At 34.3% G+C, this 18,231-nt stretch overlaps 1 protein-coding gene across 4 annotated transcripts in view; it reads right to left on the reverse strand.

The window, feature by feature from the left end:
- SMG1 (SMG1 nonsense mediated mRNA decay associated PI3K related kinase) overlaps nt 1-18,231 on the reverse strand; it is a 69,984-nt gene that overhangs the window by 25,086 nt on the left and 26,667 nt on the right. For all 4 annotated transcript variants that reach the window (XM_082312922.1, XM_082312920.1, XM_082312923.1 and 1 more), the window contains 22 exons: nt 16,960-17,184; nt 16,182-16,283; nt 15,460-15,729; nt 14,766-14,896; nt 13,872-14,033; nt 13,272-13,390; nt 12,399-12,486; nt 12,214-12,315; nt 11,616-11,756; nt 11,100-11,299; nt 10,618-10,814; nt 9,750-9,917; nt 8,759-8,913; nt 7,513-7,658; nt 6,630-6,831; nt 4,715-4,824; nt 4,173-4,320; nt 3,622-3,781; nt 2,824-2,944; nt 1,878-2,126; nt 1,289-1,573; nt 86-230 (listed from right to left, as the gene is read on the reverse strand). In XM_082312922.1, coding sequence (XP_082169048.1) covers nt 86-230; nt 1,289-1,573; nt 1,878-2,126; nt 2,824-2,944; nt 3,622-3,781; nt 4,173-4,320; nt 4,715-4,824; nt 6,630-6,831; nt 7,513-7,658; nt 8,759-8,913; nt 9,750-9,917; nt 10,618-10,814; nt 11,100-11,299; nt 11,616-11,756; nt 12,214-12,315; nt 12,399-12,486; nt 13,272-13,390; nt 13,872-14,033; nt 14,766-14,896; nt 15,460-15,729; nt 16,182-16,283; nt 16,960-17,184 — 3,626 coding nt within the window. The remainder of the gene's footprint in view (nt 1-85; nt 231-1,288; nt 1,574-1,877; nt 2,127-2,823; nt 2,945-3,621; nt 3,782-4,172; nt 4,321-4,714; nt 4,825-6,629; nt 6,832-7,512; nt 7,659-8,758; nt 8,914-9,749; nt 9,918-10,617; nt 10,815-11,099; nt 11,300-11,615; nt 11,757-12,213; nt 12,316-12,398; nt 12,487-13,271; nt 13,391-13,871; nt 14,034-14,765; nt 14,897-15,459; nt 15,730-16,181; nt 16,284-16,959; nt 17,185-18,231) is intronic.

Genomic DNA, 18,231 nt, shown 5'->3' on the forward strand with positions numbered 1-18,231 from the left:
GAACAGTAATCATAAATACAAAGCTAGGGTTTACCTTAAAGAAACTAACTGTGAAGTATAAGTTTAAACATTAGGAAGAATTTACCTGGCATTATCAACTACTTTCCGGCCCCATCTATAAGCCCAACTAGCCAGGGCTGCCCAAGACTTGGCTACTTCAGGTGCCTGTACTGAAGACAAGTGATACAGCTGTCCCAAGATGAAGTCAGGTTCTCCAACTCCAATATTTACTGTGATGGAATAAACAGAGCAATATATGTTAAGATGTAAAACCTACTTCTGATTTCCTTAACAAAGGAAAACCAAAACATTCTAAGTACATACATTTGTTTCCTTAACAAAGGAAACAAACCAAAACATTCTAAGTACGTAATTTTTTTTTTTTTTGGTCAAGTTAGTATCCAAGACTCTAAAATTTTCCAAAATGCAATTATTTTTCAGTTCTGACACCTGCTGCAAAGCAAAGACCAGTTTTTCATTTGCTAACAACCACTGCCTGTACTCTACAATTGCTTTCTCTTTCACAGAAAGATGGAACTGAGGCAAGAAACTCATGATCTCCAAAAGAGCAAGATGCTTCAGAGAGCAGACTTCTATGAAGTACCTAGGGCAGTGTGTTTGTGTTTATTTGTGTATATATTTATTTTCTTCACCATGAAGTCAGAAAGCACCCACTACTTAACATCCATTAACAGCTCTAAAATAATTCTGACTCTGCAAGAGAGGAACAAAGTTATTTTTGAAATCCATGTTTAAGCAAAGAAAGAACTTTATCTTGACATTTGAAGAAAAGTCTGCTGCAAATTGGGAATTAGAGTACATCTAGTGGCAACAACAGAAGTGCTCAAATTAAGCATAGGTTAAAGATCACAAGAAAAACCTAAGGTAACTGCTTTTCGCACTTATCGGGGCCTTCAAAATATAAATCCTGTCAATGCTTAATCTGAAAGATCTCATTCAAACTTTAGCAAATACAGGAGCTGAAAGCAGACAAAGGCATGACAGTTTTATATACTCATAAAATAAACGCATTCCAGTTTCTTCTTCAGGCCACCATCACTTGAATGAGAGAAATTTGAAAGAAATACGAAATATCAATATTTAGGTGTTTGGTTTAAATGTGTATAGTTACCAATTGCACAAAACACGCTGTTTATACATCTATTAGGAAAACAAATACATGAGTGATGGAGCACTTAGTCTTCATCAATATAAGTGGTGCTATCCCTCAGTGGAATCATCAGTAACTAATTTAATAAAAAATTAATAAGAAGGAGAACAAATCTACCTGTAGATTCACTTTCAATCCTAGGATATTCTTCTTCTTGTGTATTCACAGCTGGGAGATCAATCAAATTATATATGTTTTTAGACAAGGTAGACAGACCAGTGTGATTTTGCTGCTGTCGAGCTCTATATACTTGTTTCAACTGTCCTGAAATCTCTTTCCATTCTGCTTGAATCCATTTAGCCAGCGTAAGAATAGATTTAGCAACTGCATATTCAGCTTTGGCAGATTTGCAAAAGGATATGGCACAAGAACTCAGCATTTCCATGGCATGTGTTGACTGACCTGCATATCATGAAAAGCATATCTTCAGTGGAGCATTAACTTTATTCAAAACAGTTCTTCTGAAGTTCAGCATATTCAGACACAGCTTGTAACAATATATTTTTACAAAGAAAATTGTCTTCTTAAGTTGAAAATGACAAGGCAGAAAAGACTTGTGAAAATACTTTCAGACTGAAACAGTTAATAGGATGGAATCAGTTCCTAATGATACTGTCCTATTACGATTTCCTCAAGGCCAGGGGAATTGGCCTGGTTATAAGGACAAGCAGCTCAAGTATCTACAATATAATCAGCAAATACTCACCTGCCGTGTATAACAATTTTGTTTTCTCGATATCAAGTTCAGGACCCCATTTTTCATCTATCTGACCTGGTGCAGACAATTTTTTAAAGTGTTGGACTAAGTCTTGTGCAGTAGTGGTTTTTCCTAGCTGAACTTCGCTGCACTGGGCAAGCAGTCGTGTAGCTAGGGCAATATTTCCTCGCTTCCGTGCAAATTTTGCTGCTGTTAAGCCCAGCTCCATTAGATGGCTTTTAATTGGTACTGTTGGTTCTGAAGAAGAAAGCAAGCATTGTAAACAAAATCATTAAACAATAATTGCACCTGCGTTATACAGATAATTTCTGCCCAATGTATTCTGTGCATGGCCATCAGTAAAAAAAATTGCTCAGCTCTTCCATATTTCCTAACACCTCCTTGAGAAATTCAGACAACTTCATTTCTGCCTAGAATATTTATATACCCCATCCGAAACAAAAAAAATATATCCATAGATTATCTGCTGGGCAAAAGAGCCATTTTTTCCACTATAAGCATTCTTTTTAGCTAAGAAATCTACTTGTCCTCTGATACACCTTCTTTTTCTCCCATTACCTCTTATCATACTGCACATTTATATGGCTTTCGTGACTGTTTTTAAAGACCCATTATTGATAGTATTGAAGTGTTCAAAAGTGAAAGCATTTCAAGTATGAAGAGATGAGCAAGTAAAGTGCAATTAGAAGAGTACAGAACTGCTAAGCATTTCAGAATAATTTTTTTTCAGAATAATTTTTTTCTTTTCAACGCCATCTACATTACATTAGTAACTGAGACCCCTAGTTGTAAAGCAAGACATTTAAGTAACCAAAACTTTTAAAAAGTAAACCATCTACATAATAGAAAAAGACACAGCTGCTGCTTTCAGCAGAAGATTTAAGCTCAAATTCTGCATTTACCTTTCATAACACTAAAATGAGAGCTTATATACCTTTAAGTTTTTCCATCAACTGATTCTGGTACACTGTGTACCTCAGCGCATGCATCCATGGCCTTACATCGTGCTGTTTGCACGACCTCAAAGCATCATTGAAAAGAGGTATAAGACAGTCCTGAAAGAGACATGGAAGTTGCATAGCTGTCATGAAAGACATCTTTACTAAAATGTATTTTCATTTACTAAAACCAAAGATCATTTCAGTGCAGAGTAAATATTCTTGTTTGTATTAGTAGCCACTCTTTATTGTTAATTAATAAAATGCAAGTAAGTTTTATGCAACTCTAGAAAGACGTGCTTGATTTTGAGAGGACAACACTAAGAATAGCTCAAAATCAAGCAGAATTGTTTTCTGGACAATGTGAACAGAAATTAGAACTAGCTCATTCATGCTGGTTTGACACTGAGTTTTTAATTGCTGAAGTGACTGGTTTTTGATAAATATTTTGAAGTTACTTTTAAAGTAAGTCACATGTGTGTGTTGTAGGAACAAGCATTACAATGTATTTAGAGAAGCAATATCAACGCTTCTCTAAAAAGCAACTACCAACAAAACTTTAAGAATACTAGAAGTGTAATTGAAAGAGATGGTATGTTTTTAACTATACAAAGAAGTTCAACCAAGATGTAAATTTTAAAAAACTTGGACCAAGGCACATTAGAAAACCAAATGAGGTCTTTTTACAGTATGATTAACAACAGTCAAAACAATTCATGTATGTTCTATATTCAATACTTCATGACATGGAGAAAGACATTACTCCAATTTAGGTTTTAAACACACAGACATACCTCTGATGTCAGCCTGTTGGATACAGTGTTTTCCAAAGCAGAAGAACAATACAACTGGAGAGTGCTCAACACTGGTAAAGACTGAGACACAGTGAGTGTGGAAAGTCTTAAAGGTCCAATAGCGATTCGTGATGTTTGCTTTAAGTACTTAATAACATTTCTGAAACAAAAGAATCGGAACAGTCATTTTTGTTAGCTAGACTTTAAGAGAAAACAGTGATATCAAAATTACTGAAGAAAAAGCAAATCCAACATCTTCAAAGAAATGACCAGAAAATCTTGCAATATCATGCACAGGTTACAGTATGATACTTTATTATTAAACTGACAAGAAGCAGTACTTTATCAACTCAAAGAACCACACAATCTCCAAGTTAAACATCATCTTATTTTTCCCCAGTAAGCTTACAACTCACAACAACTAAAACTAGTAGCAAACTACCATAGATGCTGAAGTACAAAGCAGAGTATGTTTTTCACAAGTTACATTTAACAAACTAGAACAGCTTTTCACAGTATATTACATTCATTCATAGCACATTTCCACTTACTCAGATATTGACTGCCACTTTTGCTCCTGTTCTATGTGGTTTACAGCTGTTGCCAGACATACTGAACTTCTCAAGAGCTGTACTTCAACTGCTTTTTGAAGTTCTCTTGGATCAGGACTTAGCATATTAGGAAGGAGCTTCTTCATGTCTAGACGGAGATTAAACAATTGAAACCAACTAGAACTGCCAAATTTTATCAAGTGTCACCATCTGAGAATGCATTCTTCAGAGCAAGGAAGTTCAGAAAAAAACACCTTTTTTAATATATACATATATTTAATATATACGTATGTATGTATTCATATTAGAAACTGATGATAGATTCCTTATAAACAAACACATTAACTCCAGAAAACACACTTGTATCAACATTTAGATTGACAACTGCCAATCATTTTGAAGCTCAATTCATAAAGGTTATGGTCAATCCACTGAACACAGCAAACTGCATTCAGAAGTTTCAGTCTGTCATTTATCAAGACAGATACATGAACAAATATTTACTATTGTATTTGAAGTAATGTTAACTTATGCATTTATACCTATTTTTTCTTTGGATCCCCCTGCAAGTAGGTTGATATTTTCTCCTGGTAATAATTCTAGTTGTTCAGTGCATTCAGTAAGTTGTCCAGACTCAAAGCTGCTCAAAGATCTGCAATTCAATGTTTATAGTTTTATTTTCACGTTTCTTATTTCATTCCAGTTGCTAAATACCTTATACAGCAAAAAAGACTCAAGCCTAACTCAAAATCCTACAGAGCACTTACGATTAATTCTAAGCAAAAAATCCCAATTTTCATATAATCAATAAGAGGCAATAGTACTGCGCGAAATGGATAAATCCAATATCAAAGTGAAAGGAAAAAACACCTCTCCAGCTATGAAGGTTTTCATATTATAATCACACTATGTATAATACCCTTCTATGATAGTCAGGAAGAAAAAGGTTGACTTTGGAAGGGTTTAAAAACAAACAAAGAAAACCCAAAAACCTTTTTTCCGCCCTCTATGCACAGAAAAGTAAGTTTTGGGGCAGAATTTCATGAGGCCATGGTTTCAACTCTTCAGTTTACATGAAACCAAAATTCCAGAAATACTGGACTATTTTGCAAGTCATGGATTATACAAATTTATATTGCTTAACAGCCTGAAGCAGCAAATTTATCTTTTTGTTTTTCCCATTGTTCTACATTAGGAAATAATTTGGGCATTATAGGCTTCTACAGAACTACACAAAAAAGGCACTGAAAGGTTAAGAGGCTTGATAGCTCAGAATACAGAAAACTCAAAGGTTCAATACCCTTGTTACTATCCACTGAAGAAGGAATTATCTAAGCATCTGCATTAGAAAAGAAAAAAAAAAAAAAATATTCAGCATGTGAAAACTCCCCTTTCTGCTGAATTATTTTGATCCTCCTTACTACACAGAGTCTCTTCTCAGCCTGCTCAGGAGCAAAAGAGTCAAAGTGCTGTGCATCCTCAGGAGCACTTTACAGGATTTTTCTGATGGTATAGTATCTTACTTCCAGAAATTACCTGGACGGAAACTAACCCAAACCAGTCAAAATGACCAGACCTCTGCAACAGTACAGCAAGCACTTGGGATGTTTATCAGAAGTATAGTGGGTTTAGTTTACAAAAACATGAACATTCAGAAATGACATGTTTTCACATCCATGACAAGCACTCACTCCCCTAATGGATTAACTGCACAACACTGAGTTACTGCAGTAAGAAAAAGGATCACCCCTTTCTCTGACAGGGGTAGTCACCTTTTCAGACCTGCAAGATTTTATTGAAAAGCTTCCTTCTAAGCTTTTGTTTTCAAGTCAAAAGGATTTTACAATGTTTACCACAATAGTACAGGAATGGAAAGCAATCAAGTTGTCAAACGAAACAGAAAAGACCCTTAAACCTTGAAGGACTATTTCAATGTCACAAATATTTTTTCATGAACCAGACAAATATAAAGTGTTAGGAAATAAATGCACAAACTACAATTCTAAATTGCATTTAAAAAAAAAAATCACTTAAGCAAAAAGACCACCTCCTTAATATACTTTTTACATTAATGAATTAAAATATTTTTAAGAACTGTACCACTGACAGGCGTTTTATTTTTTACTATTAAGTTGTGCAAAACGATGCATCTTCTGACAACAGAAGTAGAATTTGACATCTTTTACTTCCAAATGAAAAGACACTTTTCTTAAATACAAAGAAACCTCTGCAGTCAGAAAGCCACAGTAACTATTTAGAATGATGTTACCTCTTTACTTATCTGTATGGCTAGTAAATATTATGGCCAAGTTTTCCCCCTTCCAAGAACACAACTTTCTTCTTATCAAGCCTCTATTTTGATGACATTCAGTTTCTAAAATCCATAAAAACTTCAATATTTCAATTCTAAGATACTGAACTCTAAGGTACTGTTGAATAAATTAATTATATCCTTACTTTATGTAGTTAAAATCTGCTTTCAGATTGATTGAGGTATTACTATTGCTTTTCTTCAAGTCATGGACCATGTTTTGCCACTCCTGAACAGCAGACCAGTCAGCAATGGAAATGTAACATTCACATGCTTTGTTACCCAAGTAGTTTATAACTTCAGGTGAAGAGTCACTTGGCTTAGTCAGAACAGTTTTTCTAGTTTCTCCTGTGAAATGAAAGAATAATATATATACTTAAATATATATTTATGCTTATATATTTTTAAATAGCAATTCTATTACTCAAATGTAATTTCTATGTCTTTTGTCAGGAAAAACAATTAAAAAAATCAAATACACAACATTTACAGTATTCTTCTTCCACTTACACTTTTTTTTTTTTAAAAAAAAAAAGAACCTTTTCAAAGGTGGTTTTGGAAAATTTAGTCCATATCTGTAAAGAAGCATCAAAACAGGAAAACAGAAGAACTAAACTAGGAACAAAAGAAGGTCCCTTTTCAAAGATGAACCAGAATACTGCAAAAAAGTCTCAGTAGTAAAAAAACCTGAGTAATAGCACATTTATGATGCAATTATGTCATAAATACTAAGCCTTAAGTTATGATGATCTAAAATAATTTAGAATTAAACCAGCAAATTACACTATATTTTACCTATTATTTTTAGTTTCATTCAGCTAGACCTCAGTACTGCAAACCCTCATATCTACACATAATATTGGTTTCAATGGCATTAAGCAGTTCTGTTTAACTGCAGACAGAAACAGGTTTTCAGATTTAAGAATTAGACACTATCATTAACATGGCTATATCACTCAATGTTCTAATTTTATGTACATACAGTTACAAAATTGTATTTCTCTTAAACAGAAAACAATAAATACTGACCATTCAAGGAATGCTTTGGGCTGGCATTATTCACACTGTTTGAATTGGCCAACTTCAGAACAGTTTTGTCAAAGCCTGTTATGCAGCAATCCACTCCTGTCATGGAGCACAGGTGCTCCTGGTATTCCGCAGTTGCTTTTTCAAACCTTAAATGGTTTAATATCTTAGTCAGCATTTTACAGAATCAGTTTTCTTTTCTGGTAAATAGACTATATTTTAAACATTTCTTTACCACAAAACTCAAAAAGTTCGCATGTCACCTTCAGCAAAGAAAGGGATTAACATAGAATACAAGTTTACCAGCTGAATTTCCAGGTTATAGCATAGTATAAAAGCTTTTCCATTCAGGTTTTAATGGCAACTTCAAACCAAGGACAGATTGAAGGAGATAAATGAGTTTTATATCCGACTGTCACACTTTTTACCTGAATGAGTAAAGCTGAATACTGATTAACTACATATCATTTAACAGAGGATTGTAAAACTGGGTCTAGGGCAACAATTCACACCTTAAACTTGACATTTCTGAGAAACTTCTCGCATATTATAAAGCTGCACATTATTTTAAGAAATCTTACAAAAATGGGCAAAAGACAGTTATAAATATAAACCCTCATTTTTTTGTTTTGTTTGGGGATTTTTACATGGCAGGTAAATAATGAAAGGTGTCCCTTTTTCATTTCATACAGAAGAAAGGATGCATTCCTTTAAGGAGATGAAAACACCAAAATGAAGGCATACCCTATCTGGAACATTGACCCACTTATTTGTATCTGCAGCCAAAGACTCTACTTCAATAGACGTAGAAGCCACTTTTTCAAAGCTGAACTAAAACTGCAAAGCATCTCCCTCGGAGTCCCTCTCTTGGCAAACTGTGGCAGGTAATCAGATCACGCCGTTGGTCAGAAACTTCATTAGAAAATATTTAAATTAATAATATTTTGCAATAGAAAATTAAATACAATATGAAAATAATATTGCTGTGTATGGAAAACTATGAAAAAACAGCTTAGGAACACCATTTATATTCAAATCCTGGTAATTTAGTTAAAACTAAAAGTTAAAATATCTAAAAATGCTAGATGCATTAGGTATCTCTGAAAGACACAATGACTTTAATTGACATGGAAATTAGATCTGTAGCCTTGATTCACGCCACAATTTAAACGATTCAGAAGTAGAACTATGCATAAGAAGGAAAAAAAAGGTCCAAGTTTGTAAAATCCAGTTATCTGAGAAAACTTACCGCCCTTCTGCTTGTTGAGCTACAGAATTGATCCAGGCAAGACTCTTCCCAACTACAGCAGAAGACCAGACAGCAATACCCTGAATAGCTTCAGGACAGTGAAGCTCACATAATGCTTCTACCAGCATCATAATTGTCACTTCCAATTCATTTCCCTAAAACCAAACCAACAGCTTTATTTAACAAATCTCATATAAACTAAGAGCTATATACATGGTTAAATACTTGGAAATGGTAAAGCAGTATTTCATTATATGCATCTACAAGTGAAGTGCTCTGCATATCCATCCATTACACTGCTTTTGGAAAAGCAGGAGAGCTAAGGGAGGAGTATATACTGTGAATCCACAGCCTGAATGTCAACAGTTAGCAATCACTATGCAATGGTCTATACCTATGCAAGTACGAGAATTCGTAATGAAGCAGAAAGTAATAACTATCTAATCAAACTTCCTTTGTTAAAATATTTACGCAAATGAAGTCATGTACTGAAGAAACTATTCAACCTTTTTAAGAAGGCTTAACCACTTTATCCACTCATCCCACCCCTGCACTTATCTGCTAGTTACTTACAGTGGAAGGATACCCTCACAACACATCCCCCTCCTGCTCATACCCACAGGTAAGCAAAGACACTACACTACCATAAGCTCAGGAAGGCCTCGCACTAATACAACAGAAGTTTCATAAGGTTTAAGCAGAACCTTCTGTTTAAAATGAAATTGCTCAATTCAAATTGTGAGCAAACTATAGCATTCATTCATATATACTATTTGACCACATGTATACAGTAGATCCTAATCTCCAACCTACAGTATCACTTAACCACAAAGTCTGTCAATACAGAAGTATGAGTTTAAAACGTGGCTTTAAATAAGACAATCTTTTACAGACCAGTTGGTTTAATAACTACTGATTGCCTTAGCTTAGTTCTTTTCAAATATTGTGGGAATATTTTTGTAATAGTCTACAGAGTCTGAAAAGAGAGTACCTGAGAGATACTATTGTTAGTTTTCATTTCTGTGAGTAAATCAAAACCATGCCTGACTGTCACAGCAGGCTGGCCAGCCAGCAATCCAACTCTCATGATGGAAAGTCTAATCCGCGTTAGCCAATCTTGGCATGTCTGACGATTAGTATAAAAGAAAGTCCTGATAACCTTTAGAGATAGAAAAGATAAGTTTTACAACACCGTTCTCCTGTATGAATCAACACAGTTACATGAAGTACTTAATATTTATAACAATCAAAGTCAGGACAGGTTTCTTTTCTCCAGTTGAGTTTTCAATTGAGAGATGAAGAAACAGGTAAAATTCTGCATGTTTAATTTTATTAATGCAGATGGTCTGAAATCACGCATAGCGGGCAACTGGCCAGGCATACTGGCAAGCTAAAAATCTTGAAATGAACTGACTATAAATTATATATTACTGTCATGTCAAAGTCTGGTAATTAAACAGCTTATTTCAACAGTGAAGAAGGTTTTGCAGTTAGAACTACACAAAAGGGTATGTTGTTTATACATAATTATTATAGTCTTCAAAAAACAATTTAAAGCCTTGAATAATTGTGTCACTTTATAACAGGACTGCTGACAATCTACAAATAAGTGACTGCTATAAATTAGAGGTACTACAGACTTGATTTGTACCACTATACAAGCTGGCACTCCAGAAATAAATCCTGTTTTCACATGTTCTCTAGTAATAAGCCAAAGTGAAAGCCAGAAGAATTAAGAGTTTCAAACTTTGTTTGAGAAGTTCTTCTGAAGTTCCACGGTTAAGACATAAACAACCCTGCAAACACTGTTCATTCAATAGACTGTTTCAAGTAACATCAGCACTGTAAGACAGACAAACCTTGGGCGGAGAGGTAAGGGCATTGGCACATCCTTCATAAGCATTGTACATCAATTTTTCCAAGTTCTCCAGATACTGTAGAAGGAGAACAAGCCTAAGCTGGTTGCTGCTGTGTCCTTCGTCATTGTCTGCAGTAGTCCACTGGCTAACATCTTGGTCAGGGTTTAACGTGTGGGCTGCAAGACTCCTAATAATACCTACACATTTTACCAAAACATGGAAAAAAAAAAGTTACCAGACAATATTTTATTTAAATGTGTCAAGGGATAGCAACGCTAAAGTAAAGTCTCTCAAAAGTTAATAGCTATTATGCAACCACTCTTCTGCCATTGTATTTCTTGATGTGTCAGTCAAAAACATGCTTAAAATCTATGATCTTTGAAAAACAGAGCCATTGTGCTTCTTGCCTTAGACATTAAATGCTTAGCTGCACAATCTTACCAAAAAAATCCCATGAAAATAAACTATATTTTTTACAGTACCTTCAATTGTTTGAAATGTATCTTGGGCTCTTCCCAGAGGAGTTCGTAACTTCGAAAGAACGGTAAACTGAGCTGCTTCCCAAACAGCCCATTGCCAAAGAACAGCATCAGTCTTCAACAGATTACGAGGGATGGTTGGTTGATCTCTCTTATCTAGTCTTTGACAGCTATAGAATAATCTTTCTAACCAATTATCCTTCCTGAAAGAAAACATCAGTACATTAACACAAGTTCACGTGGTAACGAGTTTATATTGCACATGCTTCAGCTCCCTATTGCTCTCAAACAAATCTCCCATAGGATTACTTCCAAGCAGCAATGTACATAGGCAAATATGCAAAGAAGTCTGTATTTGAAGATATTTATAAATACTTAAAGAGAAGTGTAAAAAAAAATGACTGAAGGTAAAGCAATGTAATTTGTAAAGATAATTACAAATTTATAACTAAATATAGCTTGGAATTGTTTACTATAAATTCAACATCCATGGATTTCAGTTTTAAAAGAAGTTCTTACCCAGTTCGGTGAGAGTTCCCATACAAAATAAAACTAATGACATCAGAGAAATCCTGCGGGTGGAATGTATTACTTGGAGCTTTGCTCATATGACTTCTTATAGCCAAAGAAATTTCTTGTATTTCTGTGTGGGTACGGTTACTGCAGGAAGAGGTGGGGGAAAAACAACCCATGCTATAATGTGCTTGAATAAATCAAAAAGAGTTGTGCAAAAAAGTTACACACACACACACATATGTGCAATGACTGGAAATAAGTATACTATTACATATGAAGACAAAGTGCTTTAAGAGTTCAGGTCTTTGAGATCAGTTGCAAGACATAATATTGCTGAAGCTCTGGATAACATAGACCTTACAAGTATTCATATTTGCTGCAAGAAGTGCTACATAGTTTATCAAATTTGTTAATTACTTTGTGTACTACCTACTGTTCTTAAACCTGTAACAAAGTAGAAGAGATAGCAAGACACTTCATGGTTTTTGATTTTAAATTAAGACAGTATGATGACATTCGACTGGCATTATTTTTCAGATAAATGTCACTGAAGAAAGAAACTAAACCATTCTCTGTATTGAAGTTAATCTGAACAACTTACCTCAACACGACATCTAAAGGAATTGACTTCAGAAGTTTTCCAAAAGTTTGTCTTACACGAGCGCCGCTGTGTACTAGTTGAACACGACACACATCAACACACCTGCATCACCAAAAAGGAAAAAAGGTGATAACATTTCCATTAACAGCACAATTCAAATAATATACAGAATTCTGTGCAAGTACCTTTGTAAAAGGTCATCTGGGAGGGAGGAAGACAGGGCATGGAGGCTACTACATGCTTGAAGACAAATGTTCACATCTTCCAGAAGGGCTGAATTAAGGAGTTGAAAGAAAAAAAAAAAAAGTTATACTTGCTAGAATTAGATAACTTATGCATTACCCTAGTTGGAGTAGAATATCTAAAGACATTTTTACAGCTTAGCTGGTAGAAGAACTCACAGGCTTTAAGCAATACTTTTCTTTTGATTTCATTGACTGGTTTTACTGTAACAAGTAAATGCTTAGTAACAAAGAGTCACTTGTGCTACATGTTACTTATGGGCCTTTTCTGACAGCTGACATGAATCCTTCTATCGTCTCTACACATTGGCTTATACACCATATATTTCAATACAAAAAAAAAAAACTAAGGTAAAGTTAGTAACTCCTGGCCTTGGGAAGTTACTGCTTTTGCTAGTATTATGCTACTAAAAGCATTTGTTCCCATATTTCCATTTCCAGGTTTTGAAATCCAAAACAACACATCACATTATGGAACGGTTCCACTCCTAAAATAAAATGCAATCTTACAAGTAAGATTTGGCACATCACTTACATTTTTGGTACATCAATTTCACAATCACAAATTATTATTTTAAGAAAATTAAAAATTAATTGTTTGCATAAGTAATAGGTAGGGATCCATTTGAGAAAAATTACAGAAGAAATTATAGAAGGAGAGTGTAAGTTTTTGCGCAATACAAACCAGAAGCATCCCTAAAAGTAAATGAAACAAGTACAGTTAAAGCTATCAGTGGTATATGACAAGGTCACTTGTGTACTTAATTATGCCACATAAAAGACAGTTAATAAGTAAATAAATATGTGATATCTTACTGTTTGCTAGAAGTCCTTTACAAAACTTATGAAAAGATGGGAGAGAAAATAACGGTGCATATGTTTCCGATTTTTTCATCAGAACAGCCACTTCCAAGGCCCATGTCATAAGTAGTTTCCTTCAAAAAACAAAAGTATATTAGTCACTCTGTACAGTTACAGAAAGATAATCTTCCAATATAATTTAAACTACTTCATGTTACAGATGAGTATTATACCATAATTCATTTTTTACACAAAAGGTTTCATAACATTAAAAGTGTCCTTAGCTTTCACAGCATTTTGGTAATACAGGATTGTAACTATTGAAAAAGGGCACTTTCAGTGAGCAAAAACTTTTTTTCAGTAAAGTTTGATAGCTTTGCTTTTACTGTATAGATCTTACAATGGTTTCAACTTTTCTAGTTTTCATGCATAAAAATGAGCAGCTACTTTTTCCACAGGTATTTGGCTTTTTTGAAACATTAATAATGAAATACTTGACTGGTTAAATTTACCCCAAGTTTTATAGATTAAAGTTATCCTGATTTCTGAATTAAGGCATTCTACTGAGGAAGGAAAAAAAAAAAGTCTCCTGATTAATAAGAAAATGTTAGTTACCTGGTATCTTGAGTAAGGTTATCCTTCTTAAGTAGCAGCCCCAAAAGGTTTAGTATGATTGAGAAATGTTTTTTTGTTGCTGTGGTTACAGTACTTATAACGGCTCCATCAAACAGAGAGGGAGAGGAAGAACTGAGGCTACTAGATATGAAGTGGTCATGTCTGAAAAGGCAAGGAAAAACATGGAACATAAAATCACCCCAAGATTAGGGATGCTTCGTTCAAATATACAGGAGGCAGGAAAAACAAACAAACACACACAAACAAAAAACAAACAACCAAAAAACCCAGCAGCAAAAAGTTAATATAGACCCATACAATAACCACATTATCTCAAAACCCAAGTATTTTGATCCCTGGCCTAAAAGGAAAAAGCTACAATTTTACATCAGTCCATGCAGCCCAGTAACTTGGTTTCAACTACGGCTGGTATCAGCTGCTTAGTGAAAAAAATCACCAAACCCAGGAAACGTACAGCATAACAGTTAAGCTAGTATATCCCCCCACTTTGACAACATTTTGTAGTAATAAGGTCCAAAATGTGTTTAAGTCTGTTGTTTACATTTCATTACCTCTCCTAGATCTCACAGTAAGCAAAATAGTAAATAATCTTTCCTTATTTACTTTCAGTAGAGTTCTCCCTCAGTTATCTCTATTCAAACACAAGACTTCTAATCTGTCTTTGAATAAAATGCCAATTTTTAAGCCAGGATATGCTTTCTTGGCTGAAATACAGACTCCCTGCAATTAATGAAAGTAAAAACTGATTAGAGAAGTTTGGGCAAAGCCTTAATTCTAACAGCCTATTTAAATTCATCCCTCCAACAATATATTCTATTCAGATCAGTCCATCCTAGTCCTCTTAAAATACTGATGAATTATTAATCTTCATACCTGGAACAGTGTGAATATAATGTATAGAGTACTGCATACTGGACAGCAGGAAAATGAACTGCTATGTCACCATGAACAATCATCAGATTTTTACTCAGTAGTGCAAACACAGTCGGCGAAAGGGCCCACATCTATAAAACAATTGCAACACAAGCAAAGAAACATAATAAATAGGATCTATTTTAAGTGTAGTTTCCATACCATTAATTATTGTGTTTCGCTTCTTTCCAAGGGAAATAATTTAACTCAATTTTCTGACCTTAATTCTAAGTATTTTCTTTCCCTTTTTAACAACCTGTTAAAAGCAGTTTATGGTTTCATTTGGAAAGATCTGGAACAAGTGTTTTCAGATGGCTGATATACTTCCAGAGGACACACTAAAGCTGCTTTTATCTGTCTTGATTTTCAAAAAGAATTACTGACGATCTTAGTATCAATCCATGAATAACCCTGATAAGATGCTCTTCCCTAGAAAGTGTTTTTCGTTATGCACCAACTAGAGATACAATCCACCCATTCTGTTTCCCCTAAGTTTTAATCCTGGAAGTTATGGAATAACATAAGTTAGGAAACAAATATGATCATTTTAATCATACATATGTGCATTACTGGTGAAATACATTATGGTATATTTTAGGTAAAAAAAAGTGTTTTCACACTTATTGCACAAACTATCTGTAGAGTGTTTACTCACCCCAATTAATGAGTTTTTAGCATTTCCAATAGTACTTAGAGCACTGAGGTCAAATATAACAACAAACTTTGCATTATCCACATTGAATATATGCTTCTTGAAAGAGTCATGCTGGATTTCAGAACAGGCCTCAGGAAGATGTAAACTATAGAGAAGACTATTTAGAGCACAAGTCATTTCTCCTAGAATCAACCTGTAAGCAGTCTCCAAAACAGGAATGTTCTTCAGGCTCAATACGGCTTGGTATACAGCATGGGCTGCTGCAACAACCTTGAGAACATAAAATAATTACAGTAATAATTGATTAGCATGAAATCATAAGATATATTAAATCACCAACGTAGAATGCGAAGTTATGCTTCTTTATCTATGAATAGTCTAGTCTGATACACATACCTATCTTCAGTTTTCTATAATTCAGTACTACTTACTTACAGAATCTATTAATTACTTTCTGGATCATCCACATAACATGCTCAGTATGAAAGCCACATCAACTAAGGACTTCTCTATCTGGTATGATGGCCAAGTTACCAATTCCTTATCAAATCTAAGTGCCAAAACCAAGAACTAGCTACATCTGCCTTTTCAGAAGTTTCACAGGTATATAGTTAGATAAAAAAGTATATTTACAATGAACAAAGTTTTACAGCTTAATAAATATATTCTAGGAAATGCATGAAGGCTGTTGTAATATACCTGTAGAAGTCACTCACTCTTACCTCTTTCTCCTTATGATAACGAAGAACAAGTAGTTTAGACTCTGGTATAAATAGTTTCTCTACAAATGATGATGGCAGTTTTGTATTTATTTGTTCAACAATCTGGGGATAAAAAACAAAATTATAAATATCTTTAACTACTTGAATTAATTTTCATTAGAATAGATTAAAGATTAAAATACTGTTTTTCTAGCTTGTATACACTACATCTAGAAAAAACAGCTTCCCAGCAATGCAAGTATTTTGTAGTTGCTTTCCTAAATTCACATTCAGAGAATTACTTATTTTCAGGCTTTAACAGCACAGCTGAGAGAGAAAGTTGCACAACTAATTTAGAAGGATGTGAGTTTAAGAGTTTGTGGCCTACACATTAAGAGCTATGTTTTGAAGAAGCCCGATTTTCCAGGTCATGGCATAAGTAGATAAATAAAACATATTAAGCACTAAGACTCTAAAAATTCATCAAGTGGTATTATCAACTGCAAAGGCCAGAGAATGGCACTGTCCAACAGTCAAGCCAGACAGGGAGAAGAAAAAACTCAAACCACAAACACTCAGGCTAAAACTAAACACCACTTTAACAACAAGCCAAATGCATCAACAAGCAAGCAGCATAAGCTTTACAGAAAAGAATACAACCATTTAGAAGAGGAATTTCTTGATCGTGATCAGGACAAGAAGAGTTTTAAATATTTAATACACACACAAAAATGCAAGGTTGCTTAAAAAAATAATATTTTCCAATGTGAAAACTGCAATAAGAAGAATATGTACAAACCAGTGTCAACAGATTCAGGACTGAAATGATATAATCAGTGCCACAAGTCTGACAATTTTCCATCTGATCTAATCCATACGTGATGACCATGTCACAGTGTATGGTCATACTTGGATCTAGGCTGCCAAGTAAAACACCAACACACTCGTTGGCAGCTGTAAGTACGGCTTCAGAAAAGAATACTTGGTTTGCTGCAGTCACACATCTCATTACTCTGTACAGAACCTGGAAAATTAAAAACACGCCTAAATTAAACTCCATTAAAAAGAGACAAGGACTGCATGCTATTTAATTATATTCACATCCATTTGATATCCTGTCCCATCACCTACTCTGCAGCTTGCTAAATCCTGTCAATACACTATCCTGAATAATGCCCACCATGGTATTACACTTCAGAAGTATAAGAAAAAAGAAACCTTCAGTTGTCTGGTTTCCTACCCAGTTAAAAGCCTGCAAAGACCTAGAAAACTTAAATTCATTATTCAGAATTCTGTTCAGTTCCAACTGATGTCAAGAGAACTCCTCTTGTAAAAGACAGACTAGTTTTCTTTTCTTGAGCTCTTGTCACAAGAATCCTCTGCAGATTAAGACACAAGTTACATAACTGTCTTGGCTTTAATTGGGAAATCCATAAACTTATTTATCCGAGAAGTTTCATCCTTCGCAGAACTCTGCAAAGGCATAAGTTCCAGTTGTGCAGCTCATGCAGCAACAACAAGATTTTGACTGCAGGTAATTTTTTTTTTTTTTTTTTTAAATCATTCACACCCTCTACAGTTCCTTTTACAGCAGTATAGCAGCTATTTAGCATATTATATAATATTTATTCTGAGTTTACACCATTCTATACTATACTTTAGAACAAAAGGACTTTGCTATCAGATTTGATAGATACAATTTCAGCATGGATAAAAAAACCCTACATTTTGTAAAATTGAACTTATAATTTGAATTCAGTTTTTATAGCATCATAGCAATCTGAATGAATGGTAACATTATGGTTACAAAGACAGATAACACAAGCATAAACCTAGCTGCATGAAGTTAAAATGCCTAAAAAAGTTAGTTTCTGGTATACACGACTCCCCTGGGTCACTACCAGAATCTATACCTTAATGTTTAATAAAATTCTTGTACTGTATTTCTTTCAAGAAAATACATTTGCTCTAAGATGAGCATATAGATATTCATGTAAAATCCACAAAACCTAAATAAACTCAGTGAATAGCACCATTATATAGTGATAAATCCTGTCAGCAACAAAGAAAA

The sequence above is a fragment of the Platalea leucorodia genome (genome assembly GCF_965183815.1).
Source record: "Platalea leucorodia genome assembly, chromosome: 5".
In the NCBI taxonomy this organism is placed as follows: Eukaryota; Metazoa; Chordata; class Aves; order Pelecaniformes; family Threskiornithidae; genus Platalea; species Platalea leucorodia.